At 48.0% G+C, this 14,867-nt stretch overlaps 1 protein-coding gene across 1 annotated transcript in view; it reads left to right on the forward strand.

The window, feature by feature from the left end:
* Positions 1-14,867, forward strand: part of LOC109874341 (neural-cadherin) — a 188,292-nt gene that overhangs the window by 99,090 nt on the left and 74,335 nt on the right. The window contains exons 7-13 of the mRNA XM_031809455.1: positions 3,311-3,453; positions 7,449-7,621; positions 9,632-9,800; positions 10,624-10,794; positions 11,013-11,185; positions 11,819-11,986; positions 13,515-13,764. Coding sequence (XP_031665315.1) covers positions 3,311-3,453; positions 7,449-7,621; positions 9,632-9,800; positions 10,624-10,794; positions 11,013-11,185; positions 11,819-11,986; positions 13,515-13,764 — 1,247 coding nt within the window. The remainder of the gene's footprint in view (positions 1-3,310; positions 3,454-7,448; positions 7,622-9,631; positions 9,801-10,623; positions 10,795-11,012; positions 11,186-11,818; positions 11,987-13,514; positions 13,765-14,867) is intronic.

The following is a 14,867-nucleotide window of genomic DNA, read 5'->3' on the forward strand; positions in this document are numbered from 1 at the left end:
CCCACAACATGGCGGCCCCGCCTGGGAGTTGTCAGTCACTCCTGTGTCAGAACCCCGTCGCCTGGGCCAAAGTCCACGGCGACAGGTGAGAGAGGGACAGCAGCCTGAGTCGGCGCGCGACAACCTTTGAGCGGCAGAGGCAGGTGATGGAGAGGCGCTGCGGTGTGGTGGACCCTGTCATCTCATCATGGGAAACGAAGGCTCTTTGAGGCTGGTGACAGATTAAAGGTCGCAGGTGTCTGTTGTGCCGTGGCGGTGGGTGTTGGAGCAGGCAGGTGGCATGGGGAGGGGGGAGGGGGTCTGCAAGCAGGGACATAAGTCACAAGCATGAAATGCCTGTCGGCACGACTGTTACCCATCAATCAGTTGTGTGGGAAAGGACCGGATGACGAGTACAACCGGTCCCCTCTCTCCACCTTTGTCACTCTCCGGACACCCGTCCATCTTATTCTCTGCTTCCTTGTCACCATCATTCTGTCGCTTTTTCTCCTCCCTTTCCCAAACCTCTCTCCATTTGTCAGACAACTGATTTGACATGATCACCGATCAGTTGACTTCGTTTTTCATTTTGAATGTATCATTGTAGTTGATAATCCTTTTCTAAGACTTTTTCAATCTTCTTCATTTGTTCTGCATAAGTTGTTGCTCCATACAGTCATGCCTGCATTCCCATTGAAATACAACTTGGCAGGGCCCTAATCAATTCAAATCAAATGAAAGAAAGAAACTGGAACAATGGTTTCCATGGAAATAGTGCATAATGCTCTTGTGTAAACAATATATGACACATGAAAAGTTTGTTTCATTTCTGCCTGAAGAAATGACATCTTGATTGGGTAATATACAGCAGATCTTCATTGTAGAGAAATTCTGAGCAGCTTCCATCCACTGGCATGGGCGGATAGGAACATAAAGGAAATGTTCTCAGAGGCCATGCTCATGCTGTGAGAGTTTTTCCCTCTCCACCCAGCAAAATGATTCCTTTTATACTGACTGAGGAGTGGAGGAGAGAGTAGCAGACAGACAGACAAGACCGACAGACTACAGACGGACTCCCGACAGACAGACTACAGACAGACAGACAAGACTGGCCGACGGACGGACAGAGCACGCTGGCTCGGTAGAAGAGTCCGTCTCTGTCAGTCTGTCAGAGTGAGTCGCTCCTCTGTCCTGTCTCTGCGTCCACTAGCTCTGAGCAGAGTGGAGCGTGGGAGGAATGATGAACGACAACATACTGTGCCCACATTTGAGGCCCTGTTTGTCTTTCCGCTGTTAGACGCGCTCACATCCACGGGAACATTTCAATAGAGATGGAGCGGGAGGGTGATTGGTGAAAGAGACAGATGGGAAGACCGTGGGGCTTATATCTCCGTGTGTGTGAATGTGTGTGTGTGTGTGTGTGGGAATGTGTTTGTTTTTGCATCTCTATGACTGTTTGCTTTAAATAAAGTACAGTTCTTTATGTGTGTACTATCGTACACAGCACGAGTGATTCTGAGAATGGGGGGGATGAGTGGGAGTCTGTGGGAGTGGGAGCATGGCCGTCTGTTTACCTTTATGCGTGTTCCCGTGTAGAGGAGAGTAAATCGATCAGTGTAAAGGTCTGGAAGTGTTCTTTACATTTACAGGCCTGCTAGATTTGAAGGCCACAAATTGTACAGTATAGTTAGTTTACTGTGGGTATAAAACAAATCCTATTTACTTAACAGCAGTAATGGACCGTCTTCTGTTCTGTCATTACTATCTGGAGCTTGTGTAACATAGCCAGTCCTGGAGCTTGCTCTAGGGGTCCCAGTCTAGGGTTCCCAGTCTAGGGTTCCCAGTCTATGGTTCCCAGTCTATGGTTCCCAGTCTAGGGGTCCCAGTCTAGGGGTCCCAGTCTAGGGGTCCCAGTCTAGGGGTCCCAGTCTAGGGTTCCCAGTCTAGGGGTCCCAATCTAGGGGTCCTGGGCCAAGGGTTAGCCAATGGAATAGACTGAGAACAGACATAACTACCCTCCGTCGTGCACAATCCCTATTTCCTATATGGCTTTGTGTCTTCAGTGTCATTTTGTGGACTGTAATATACTGTATGTGCAATAATCAGTGGCCTTGAGTGTCAGCCCTGAAACTGCAAGGTTGGGGGGGGGGGTCATACCAAATACAACAAAAAATGGGACCTGATGCCTCTCTGCTCGGCACTCAGCAATCAGGAGATGGATTGTGGGTAAGGCCTTATGACAGACTAGCGTCTTGTTTATGGGGTGTGCTGTACTTGTACATCAAGCTGTCTCATGCTAGGTAAACAGGAGATATGGCTGCTACCCCTATTGGCTGTTCTGGCTCGGAGCAGCCTTACTTACTGGTAACTTTTTAAATGTACATGTATGACAGGAGTCCTCTCACTTGGCAATGCAGATGTCTGTGTTAGGATACACATGGTTTGGTCTGTATGATTTTTGTTTAGGTGACATGTACCGTATGTGCATTATGTGTAAATTGCATTAAGCCTCTTACCGGTGGGCTGTGATAAAAGGAAACTGAAACCGCGCTGTTGTCGAACCGCATTGTTTGATTGGTCGACAAGATGAAAGATGCCCTTCGGGGTAAACGGTGCGCGGCGGGCCGCTCAAGACTTTTGGGACCGCCACGGCCACATGCAAAACTGCTGGTGTTTTGCCGCCTGGCAGCCTACTCCAGTTGAAGTCTATGAGACCTTCGCCGCTTGCCGCCGCCCGTCTGTGATCGTCTTTACGCGTGAATCAACCAGGGGGAAAGAACGTGACCGGTGTGAGATTAAGGTGTTCATGCGTTATTTGTGTATTCTGTATTTGGCGTATGTACTGTATAGTTCTATCTACAATATACAGTAGGGGGTTGTTTGTGTGTTTGTATGACATGCTGGGCTTGGTTGATTCTCTCCAGAGTTCCTCACAACGCTGTCATCCAAGTCACTCGTTCTTTCACACTCCACCCCAGCCACTTTGTGTTATCCCTCCACTGTGACAGGCTGCCAACAGCTGTTTACCAACTGCTATCTCCTTAGAATTTGGAATCAGAACTCAGGTTGTCTCCACCGAGGCCCAACATATCATACACTCAACCAATTCTGTTTTTACCCTCCCAACAACAGCTTCATAACATGCATTCATCAATCTGTTTGAAATGTTAAAGTGTTTCAAATGTGACAAGTCTGCAGCCTGGTGTGTTGTTCACTCATTTTCGCTCTCACACCCTGGATTGTCGCTGGGGAGACGCGAGGAAAGGTGTTGACTTTGGGATGTCTCTCTCTCTCTCTCTCTCTCTCTCTCTCTCTCTCTCTCTGTCAACAGCTACCGGACCTTCGTCTCGGAGGACGCCGGGCCTAACACCCTGGTTGCCACGGTGCTTGCCAAGGACCCCGATGGCGATGGAATCACCTACAGAATCACAACGGGCAACGACGAGGGCAACTTTGTTATCGACAGCCAGAAAGGTGAGACATATTGTTTACGCCCCTCCCGTCCTCTTCCTCAGTGAGTCCCGCTGCTCTCCCTCTTCCCCGTCCCTTCTTGTAGATATTTCACTAGACCGGTGAAATGAACTGTCATGAGACACACTTTAGCTGTTGTTTATTTTTAGCGCGGATTATTTTGTCATTACAGATGTCATCAAAAGGTTTGCTCCAATGTCCCGCCTTAAGGCCACCAAGGAAGCCATTTGAAATTGAAAAGTGTGTTAAAAGGCCTCAACTAATTTCATAGCCCTCCCACCCTGGGTAAATTGCACCATTGAATCTGCATATCACATTAAAGGGTAATAAAATGACTTTGACAAATTCAATTCATCTGGATCGTCAAGGTGCAATTTCCTTTGTTAATTTCCACTGACGGTAACTGTCCGCAGAAAGGGGAGATTTCTCAACCATATAAATAAATAAATGCCATATAACCCTGACTGGTACACAAAACTAATAAACTGCTATTCATCCATGTCACTTCAATTGCTTTAAAAGGCTGCAGAAGCACTCTGTCACTGTCCTCACACATTTGGGTGGCATTTTGTTCTGCGTTGTGTTTCTGCCTCTAGCATGCATATTGTAATGTGTAACTATTATACATGGTAAAATGTTTTCATGCACATCCCATGGAGCCCCTGTGATAGGCTTCGAGCTCCTTCCTGTTCACGGTCGTGTAACTGTCAGAACGGTCCTACTTAGCATCAGTGTATACATCCTGCAGCTACTGTATGACCAGTTTACACACTACTATTGGACCCTATCATCTCTTACACTCACCTATGGAGCTGCCTGGGCTCGCTAGAGGGGTTTAACCCTTGTATTACTCACATCGTTAAACTGATGATTTGTTTTATATCTTTTTTAAACTATTTCAAACTATTCCTCACAGCTTCTTATTTCGCTCAGATCCTTCACTGTTCATACCCATATACCGCAGCACTCGTTAGTTTAGGAGGCGAAGAACATATTCCACACACACACACACACACACACAAGCTCCACCCACATCTCATCACTCTCCCTCCCTTTTAGAGATCAGAGTATTTTATTACTTCTTCTCCACGGATCATCAAATCTCCTCCACTTTCGCGAAATGTCCTCAATCATTCATGGGAGATTTTTTTTTCTCGGGGACAGATGGGCTGTGTTAATTTGACTGTAACTCAGCGTAGAATACGTTTCCTGAGATTTAATACCGTTTCAAGAATTCAAACAGCAAAGTCAATAAGATGATCACCCTCTTTTTGTATTAAAGACATAAATACGGAGCTTCCGTTCTCAGCACGCGGGGGGGGAGGAATGTTTACTCCGATAAACAGGTAGATCATGTCTACGGTTAATGGGAACGACCCTTCTCCTTTATCCTTTTTATTGCGTCGTTGTTTGTCTGTGAAGAGCTCATATTGAAGAAGTGTTCTAATTCATCTGCAGGCTGATGAAGAAATCCCCAATGGTGTATGAGTCGTAATGGTTCATCATGCCGTCCTCCCTCAGTGCCACTAGTTTAGTGGGAGTTTTGCCGTGCTTGTGATGTGAGGTTTATATAACCCCCCCCCCCCCCCCATTGATTCACCCCATACTTCACCCCTTTCTCCCTAGGGGACAAATGTAGTCGTTCCTCCCTCAGTTTCTCTGCCTTTCATGGCTTCATCCCTCTGTTTTGGGGCCAGACGATGATTAGAGTTGGCGTTGAGAGAGGGGCATCGGCTCCCCATCCCTCCCCCTTGCCAACCCCCTCCCCTCCATCATACGAAGCGACGTGTGCTCAGTGACCCCTGGAGAAACATCTTCTCCATCTTTGATCTGCGATGATATGTGCTGGCCGAGTCTCACCGACCATGTTTAGCAGGGTGAGCAAGTGCTGTGACGCACGCTACTGTATGCCTCGGCCTGCCTGACCCAGCACGGTGTCACACACACACACACACATGCTTGGACACGCGCAAACACACACACATACATGTATACAAGCCCACACACATATACATTCTTTGACACACACCCTTGCGCACAAACATCAATTCCCTCCCTCATGCACTGCGGGGACACATATCTTATCGAATGGAAGGGACAGGGACTATATGCTTTTTTCTTGGAATGTTTTAAAACCTTTTTTTCCTTCTATCTCTCAACTCTGGCTGAACCTTTTTCGGAGCAGTCTTTGAAGTCTTGTCGAGATGTTGCCATCTTAAGACATTCTCCTCCAGATAGATACTGATGTACGGTAGGCCTCGCAGGCAGTTTTTTTGTTCAATTTGTCACATTCTTCCACAATGTTTTGGTTTGATGTTCCTGAGTGCACACCCAGGTGTGTGCATACACTAGGTGTGTGTTCGTGCGTGACTATGTGTTAATACTACCCCATGTGGCACGCATGTGCAACATAATTCTGTGTGTGTGCAGAGCCATTGTCTCCCTGGGCTGCTGGGAGTATGTGACATGTCCTCCTGAGGCTACACGCTCTCCTTCAACAGGCTCTCTCTTATAGGAACAGCTCCCTGGCCTGTGGTGCAGCTAGTTTGTCTCTTATAGGAACAGCTCCCTGGCCTGTGGTGCAGCTAGTTTGTCTCTTATAGGAACAGCTCCCTGGCCTGTGGTGCAGCTAGTTTGTCTCTTATAGGAACAGCTCCCTGGCCTGTGGTGCAGCTAGTTTGTCTCTTATAGGACCAGCTCCCTGGCCTGTGGTGCAGCTAGTTTGTCTCTTATAGGACCAGCTCCCTGGCCTGTGGTACTGCTAGTCTGTCTCTAATAGGACCAGCTCCCTGGCCTGTGGTACTGCTAGTCCAGGCCGTCCACCCTGGTGAAACCAGTCATTCTGACAAACTCTCCCAGGCAGCCTCCTCCATGGCAGTTAGTGGCCCATCCTCACCACACATGCCCTGCCCCCACGCTGTCACATCATATTATAATTGATTACATTTTCCTCTTGGCACAGCCGTGCTACCATAGCGCTCGTATCCTGCCTCATTTCGTAGACAGGATGTCTCCTGATTCCCTATGGCTGGTTGTTGTGTGGCCCTCAGCATCTCACCCCTCCTCTCCCCCTCCACTCTCCCCCCCCCCCCCCCTCCCCCTCTCACCCTCCTCTCCTCCTCCTCTCACCCTCCTCTCTCCCTCCTCTCACCCTCCTCTCTCCCTCCTCTCACCCCTCCTCTCCCCTGACACTCAGTGTCTTTCATGTCACCCTGTTAGGCAGAGATAGACAGACCATACTGGTCTCTAAAGAGCAACACTGTTAGGGTGTAATATGATTCCATCCAACGCAGACCTTGTGAAAGCCATGGAAATGTTTACAGCACCCAGTGCATTTCCAACGGTTGCATCTGTGCCTGTTTGAGTCTTAGAAGATAAGACAGAATGTATTAAGTGTGTCTGCAACCCACACACACGGTTAGCAAACACCAAAGGCCTGATGGATGGAACATAAAAAATAAAATAGCATTCGGGAAGAGAGAGGGGGGGGAGAGGGATGGAAATCTGACGCCCACATTAGGGTTACGGCCGATTGGAAGTGAAGAAAAAGTCACCAAGGCACCGAGGGGAGGGGACCTTCACCGCGGAGGTTATACGAACCTCAGTCACACGGACAATAGACGTACGCCATCCTTTGTTGTTCCATGCACCACCGAAGGTGGGATTGACAACTGCCTTTGTTGGATGCAGTCACACGCTGGCCAAGTGTCAAAGACACTGGGAGAGATGTTGAGGAAGAGAGCGACACGGCTGTTCTACACACCAGATGTGTCAGTCATGAAGAAAGGAGCACAAGCAGACCCTCCGGGGTTGAATTCAGTTCATGCTGTTTCATATACCGTAAAAGGGAAAACCAAGGGCACAATGTGTCCAAAGCGGATAGAACAGCATGTTCTCGCTTTTGATGCCCTATATAAAGTCAGTCAGGAGACCTGGTGAACGCAGAGGTCCTCTTGTTCATGGTGAGGTCATAACTTGTCTCTGATTGGTTGTTGCAGGTCTGATCCGTCTGCGCTCCAGCCCACCTCCCAGACTCCAGGGTGTAGAGTACGTCCTGAACGTCACAGCGACCGATGACAACGCCTCTGGCGGCCCCCGGGCCCTCTCGTCCACCGCCCAGGTCATCGTCGGCGTGGACGACGTCAACAACAACAAACCTGTCTTTGAGAAGGTAAGCTTAGGTTCTCATTGTCAAGGTTCTGATATCTGTTTGGCTCTGACCACACTCATTACAGCTCATTGTGTTTCCCAGCCTCTGTCTCTCGGACTTTACTATGGGGGCGTACTATTAAAATGAAATAAAGGTGTTGGCGGAGTTCTGAGATGAGCATCAGGACTCTCCTGTTGACTTCCGGACCTTAGACATTCTCTCTCCTTCCAAATCGCTCTCGTTTCTCAGTTCCTCTTATCTGCTTATTGCAGCTCCCTCTCTCTCTCTCTCTCTCTCTCTCTCTCTCTCTCTCTCTCTCTCTCTATCGCCTCTATTTATTACCTCTCCATCTCCTTCCTCCAGAGGTGTGATTAGCCGGCCGACCCACTCTATTTCTAGATCATCTAAGGGTTTTTAATGAAGTGTTTGAAAGATATGCCGAATCATCACAGCCCTACCTGTTTTCTGCCGATGTTTCAATTTTAAATTACATGAGTTTTGCATTTGAGAAATTTGGAGCTAATTGTGGCCTCGCACAGTAAAGCTAAATAACTCCCCGTAGTCCTGGGAGCATTTTGTACGTGTGCGTGTTTCACATGTTAGGCTGCTAGATCAGCTTCAACCTTTTCATGTGCTCTCACACACAGCTCCCACAGGACTCCATCGGGCTTTTGCTTTTGTGAATTGTTTTAGTTTCTATTTATCTGCGCTAACATGCTCAAACTATAGTTGAACTGAGGTGCGGACAAGACTTTTCCACAAAAGGGAGGAAAAAAGTCCAAAGAGAAAGTATTTCAAAAATAAAACACAGCTGGACCACTTTGCCTGTGTGCTCAGTTTTTTCCTCCTCTGTGCAGGCAGCAAACAGCAGGCGGAGAGAAGAGAGAAAGATGCTTTTATGTGGTTTTGTGCCCTTGGCCCTTCTGCTCCTGTGTGTTTGGCTGAGGTTCAGGCAGTTCCTGTGGATGTGTGAGCATCAGTTACTCAGCGACTCCTAAGAGAAGGGCCCCTCCTGGGCCCTTGGGTTGTCTGTGAGAGTGCCATGTCCTGAAGCTTCCTAAGAGGGGGGTAAATGCGGCTGGAGAGGGAGGGAAGGGGGGGGGGGGGGGGGTGGCACGGTTTGAGTTTGAGATCCACCACAGCTCCTCTCATCCCTGACTGGGACTCCCTTAGGGACACCTGACCTCTGAAAACACATTGAACTTGGGCCTAGAAAGACTTTGACTAATGGTTAGAGGAAGGAGTGGCAGAGGAGAGGGAGGAGAGGGAGAGGAGGGTGGAAGATGAGCTCCCTTGTCATTAATTAGATGTCAGAAGTAAGCATCAAAGACGAGCTGCTGAATTGATCTGGGATCTCCTTTTTTTTGAGAGAGAAACGCTGTCTCTGTCTGAGGCCAAAATGAGCCATCTGATGATGGCAGAGAGACGGGATTTGGAAGATTTGACTGTTTTCCCTTCACACACACCGAGCAAGCGCTCAGATGACGATGAGGATAGAGGGAAGGTGTGTGGGCGTCGGAGCACATCCGATTTATCCAGGCTTACTCCGTATCTCTGTGGATCTGCTTCGATGGAAATGATTCAAGGCCGCTTTAATTATAAAACACAGATGAATCTCTACAGAGCAAAACATAGAGGGATTAATGAGAGACAGTTCCTTCCTCAAGCCCCCCCCTCTCTCTACTTCTTCACTTCTCCTTTTCTGTAACTCCTTTCAATGATTCACTCCTATCTCTCCGCCCTCGTTCCACTGTCCTCCTCCCTTTTCCCCCTCCTCTTTGACTGTTTCAAAACTGTCTCCCATCCCTCTCTCTTTCATTCCCTTCCACAAATGTCCTTAATATACTGAATGACCTTTTTCTTTAATTTCATCCCCTTCTATGCATCCTAATTTATCTCCCTCTGTCATTTGGTAACTGGCATTCCTACATTACCCATCTTCTTCTCTCTCTCTCTCTCTCTCTCTCTCTCTCTCTCTCACTTTCTCCCTCTATGCCACTATCCCTGTACCTCTCCCCCTTTCCCCCTCAGTGCCAGCAGTACCGGGAGCGGACCACGGTGCTGGAGAACCAGCCTGCGGGGGCGTTCGTCCTCCAGGTCCATGCCGTGGATGCAGACGAGGGCTCTAATGGGAGAGTCACCTATGGATTCATGCACAAAGACAGCACTGTGCCTGCCTTCATTATCCACCCAGACACGGGTACGGTAGAGTCCAACTTCACTGTTTGTTGTGGACCCTAGTAGCATCCCCATAGTGTTCATGTCATCCGGTACCTAAAGGGTTGAGTCTCTGCAGTCTCGCTGGTGTTTCTCAGTCTCTCTTTCGATGGTCTCTTTCTCTCTCTCTCTCTCTCTCGCTCTCTCTCTCTCTCTCTCTGTCTCTCTCTCTCTCTTTCTCTCTCTCTCTCTCTCTCTCTTTCTCTCTCTCTCTCTCTCTCTTCTCCTCCTCTCTGGATTGCTTTGGGAACAGTCTTGAAGTATTTCATGAATTCCAAAGTTCAATCTAATTCCCTTTAATGACACCCTTTCAAAATGTGCCAGCGCTCAAAAGGGGAAGAAAAGACAGCATTTACATTTTTTTCTCTCACAAAGCCCTCTTTTAAAAATGAATTGCTTCATGAAATGTAACTGTTCAGTGGACATCAATCATTAACCTTTTATAGGAGAGAGAAAGGAGTGAAAGGAGAGGGATTGGATTTGCATGAACTGTGAGGAATCCTCAGAATGGCTTTGATTGAATTCAAGTGCACTTTCCAAAAAACACCAACACTTGATCATAAACCTTACTAGCACATCCATTACAGTGTATGCACGTCCTTCATTTGTTCATTGAGTTCTGTAGTTGCATTACATTACGTTTGCTAACATGATAAATCGGATTCATTCAGTGGCACAGCTAAGCCGAAATTGTATAAATACTAGCCTACACCCTGGCAGTAATAGCATTTGAGATTTGTTTTGTTGTGTCCGGTCTGCCTCTGTCCGTTGTCCATAGCAACCACTGTATAACACGGTTCCCTCAGGTGCGATTGTGACGTCCAGGAAGTTTGACCGCGAGCGTCAGCGGGAGTACGCGGTGACGGTGACAGCTACGGACCAGGCAGCAGATCCCCTCATAGGGATCTGTCAACTCAACATCCTCATTCTCGATGAGAACGACAACAGCCCCAAGTTTGAGAACCTACGCTACGAGTGTGCGTGCTGGGGATCACACCCTCCCACACACCCACACACACACACACACAATCAAGTCCTACTGTTGATCCAGTAGTATTTGCAGATCATGTCATGTCTACCATGTTAATGGTTCATTGACAACACCACATCTGTGTTGTTCTCGCCCAGACATAGTTTAATCAGCATCATTTTTTTCCTCCAGCCAATTGAATATGACGTGTTGTCTTCCCCACAGACTTCCTTCGGGAGGACACAATGATTGGCACCAGTTTCCTGCGTGTGGCGGCCCACGACGATGACTACAGCACCAATGCCGCCGTCACCTACTCCATGTCTAAAGAGCAGCCAGAGTACCTGAGGGTGAACCCCTTAACCGGCTGGGTCTACGTCAACCAGCCCATCTCACAGGTCAGGAACACAACCCTAACCCCTAACCCCACCACACAACCCATCTCGGCTGCACGTTAAGTCATCCAGCCCTGTGTGTCATTGGTTGAGGTGAGGACGCGCTACGGAGAATAATTCCAGCTTCAGCCAGAGTATCGAGGAAGTCTAATAGCTCTTTGAAAGAGTCTTTATAAAGCCAGCACATATCTAACAAGCTAATGTTTGAGAGCTTTTTAGCCCTTTTCTTCACCGGGTAGTCTGTAAATGTCCCTCCTCAGGGGAGAATGTTTTATCACAAAGCAGGAAATGGGAAGCCTGGTGTAGCGAGGAGGTGTTATTATGAGTGCTCCTAGGGAAGCTGTTGCTATGACTACAGAGTTCCTCTGTCAGCAGAACGCTGTTGGGCAGCATTCTGTCAGTCATCAGTGATGAGACAGTGTCATTTACGTTCACCCGTGGGCCAAATACAACCAGCATGTGTCCCTGCCCCTGTGACACTCCCTGACCTCTCGCTGTAAACTTATCTACATGATCACAGAGAGGGCTTATGTTTCATTACTTCTCTAGCTTTCCTGCCTCTTCACCCCAGTCTAAACTGCTATTATTTCAGTCAGCATGTGTCATGTAACAGCTATGTTGTTGCTATGACTACAGAGGACCTACATCACCCGGGAGATAGTTGCCACAGACGGGGGGAACCGGAGCAGTTCGGTGGAGCTGTCCGTCACCATCACCAACGTGAAGAACCAGCCTCCGCAGTGGGACAGGGACAGCTATGATGTGGTCATCCCAGAGAATACCGTCAGGGACACACCCATAGTGGTAAAATGGGGACCGGGACAAACAGGCTATATCCCAAATGGTATTCTATTCCCTATGTAGTGCACTACAGGGCTCTGGTCAAAAGCAATGCACCGAGTAGGCCATAGGGTTCCAGTTGGGATGCAGAGGTACTGTGTGGGTGGAATGTGAGGGGAAATATATGACGTCATGTTTTAACATACACATGGGGTTATATGTCCTGGGGGTGGTAGAGGGACATAGGGGTTGTCTTAGGGCAGAGTTGAACATGGATCATGATGGAATACAAATTTGGATGAGTATGGAAGATGTAGCCTGAAACAGGTATTCTGAGGTACATGGGGTTAGAGAAAGGGGAGTCAAGGGGATGTTAGGACATGATGACACACATTAGGATAGGTACATATTACAGATTTGGGGCTGGTAACTTGAGAGAGGTATTTTGAGCTGTGAACCAGTATTTACCCAGGGCTTCAAAGCAAATGAAAGCATTATGGAGTAGACTTGCTTGATCTAACATTAAAGTTGTTTCTTTACGGCTCTTACTTTACTGTACCGTACAAACACCACAACACCGAATGACACTAGCTGCATTTACCATGTCTCTGCAGTAATGCACAGTAATGCGTATTATGACGTACTGTATGGACACCAAGCTCTTATGGTCTACGGCAAAAACGAGAGTAGATAATTCCCTCAGGGCTCAACCTCCATCCCTACTTTTCCATCTTCCCTCTCTCTGGCACTTGCTGTGTCCTGGGATAGCCCTATATCCTCATGGCATCTTACTCCAGCCAACACCCCCCCTCCCCCTGTTCCCCCTCTCCCTACCCATGTCCAGACTCATCCTCCATCGCCTCTATTTTAAGCCAACCACTTCATTACTTCTACGAGCCAGGCTCTGGCAATCACGAGCCCTGGATTATTCATAGACATTTGCTTTTATTTTTTAACTAAAGCATTGAAAATTAATTTGCTGAATTTCCTCTCTATCATTTATATGCTATTAAGGCTATTAGAAATGCATGATGCATTAATTCACACCACACAGAGAGAGAGAGGAAGAGAGGAGGAGAGAGACAGAGAGAGAGAGTAGAGAGAGAGAGAGAGAGAGAGAGAGAACGAGAGAGAGAAGAGAGAGAGAGAGAGAAGAGAGACGGGAGAGAGAAGAGAGAGAGAGAGAGAGAGAGAGAGAGAGAGAGAGAGAGAAGAGAGGAGAGAGAGAGATGAGAGAAGAGGAGAGAGAGAGAGAGAGAGAGAGGAGAGAGAAGGAGAGAGAAGAGGAGAGGAGAGAGAGAGGGAGAGAAGAGGGAGAGAGTAGGGAGAGAGAGAGAGAGAGAGAGAGAGGAAAAATCTCTCTCTAAGTGATAAGCAAGATAAATATTGGAGATTTAATGGGCCACAGTCGGTTGTAGTTGATCTGTAGAGCTGCTTGTTTTGCAGGCGGCCTCGCCTAAAGCTGAGTAGAGCATACAGGCAGTCACCGAGGTGTGAATTGACTGCTAGTGTCCTCAGTTTCCCCTGTCTCTGTCTCCTCTCTGAACCCCAGACTATCAAGGCCACCTCTCCACTGGGGGACCCTAGAGTGACCTATAACCTGGAGGATGGGATGGTGCCGGAGACCAACATGCCTGTACGCTTCTATCTGACCCCTAACCGTGAGGACGGCTCTGCCTCCATCCTGGTGGCTGAGCCCCTGGACTATGAGACCACCAGGAACTTCATACTGAGGGTCCGGGCTCAGAATGTGGCTGCAGTCCCCCTGGCTGCCTTCACTACGGTCCATCTGAACATCACAGGTGACACAGAGCAATGCAACCTGCTCATAAAACAACCCATAATACTATCCCCTTTTACTTCCATCCCAGCAGTCTTGACTCAACAATGACTGTATACAACCATTTCTCTCTCTCTCTCTCTCTCTCTCTCTCTCTCTCTCTCTCTCTCTCTCTCTCTCTCTCTCTCTCTCTCTCTCTCTCTCTCTCTCTCTCTCTCTCTCTCTCTCTCTCTCTCTCTCTCTCTGTCACTCTTCCTCTCTCTCTCTCTCTCTGTCATTCTCTCTCTCTGTCACTCTTCCTCTCTCTCATCCAGACTCTCTCTCTCTCTGTCACTCTCTCTCTCTGTCACTCTTCCTCTCTCTCTCTCTCTCTCTCTCTCTCTCTCTCTCTCTGTCACTCTCTCTCTCTCTGTCACTCTTCCTCTCTCTCATCCAGACTCTCTCTCTCCTCCAGACAAACCCCAGAAAGCATGATGTACCGGGCTTCAATCTCTTTATTAAAATCGAGTTGATTTCCAGCCTACCGGTCCGATCCGAGCTTAATTTCCCATTACCACGGCAGTTATCGCTGCGGTTCAGCCCACCCCTGACCCTCTGTCCCAAAATAGCTCTCATTCCCACCGTAGCCCAGATCGAGACTCCCTCCTGTTATCCTCCTGTTTCCCTCTAACCAGACTTCATCTCCCCCTTCTATCATTCATGAGAGTTAGTCTTAAACCAGAGAGACATAATTAATCTGGCTAGACTCTCCTCACTCCTTCACCTCTCCTTCTCCTCTCCCTTATCTGTCTTAATAAGTGAGCCTTCAGTCTTCTCCAGAGGATGGAGCGAGTACTATGGAGGCAGGGAGGGCTGGAAAGGAGGAAGGGAGAAGGGGAGGAGAGGGTTGTAATGGATTTAAGGCCCATGTTTAATTCATAGATTAAGACATTTGCTGAAAAAGATACGACATGGAAGTGCAATCGTAACTCTGAATGCATCCGAGCCGCATAGTTCTCTATAATAACTAAGAAAGAGGTAATTGAGTTAAATAGACAAACGACTCTAACAAGCCGTTTTGTATTATTTGTCTGAGGAAATGGCTGAATGGTGAAAAATAGAGAGAGCTCTCGACTGTCACAAAGA

The sequence above is a fragment of the Oncorhynchus kisutch genome, linkage group LG3 (assembly GCF_002021735.2).
Source record: "Oncorhynchus kisutch isolate 150728-3 linkage group LG3, Okis_V2, whole genome shotgun sequence".
Classification (NCBI taxonomy): Eukaryota; Metazoa; Chordata; class Actinopteri; order Salmoniformes; family Salmonidae; genus Oncorhynchus; species Oncorhynchus kisutch.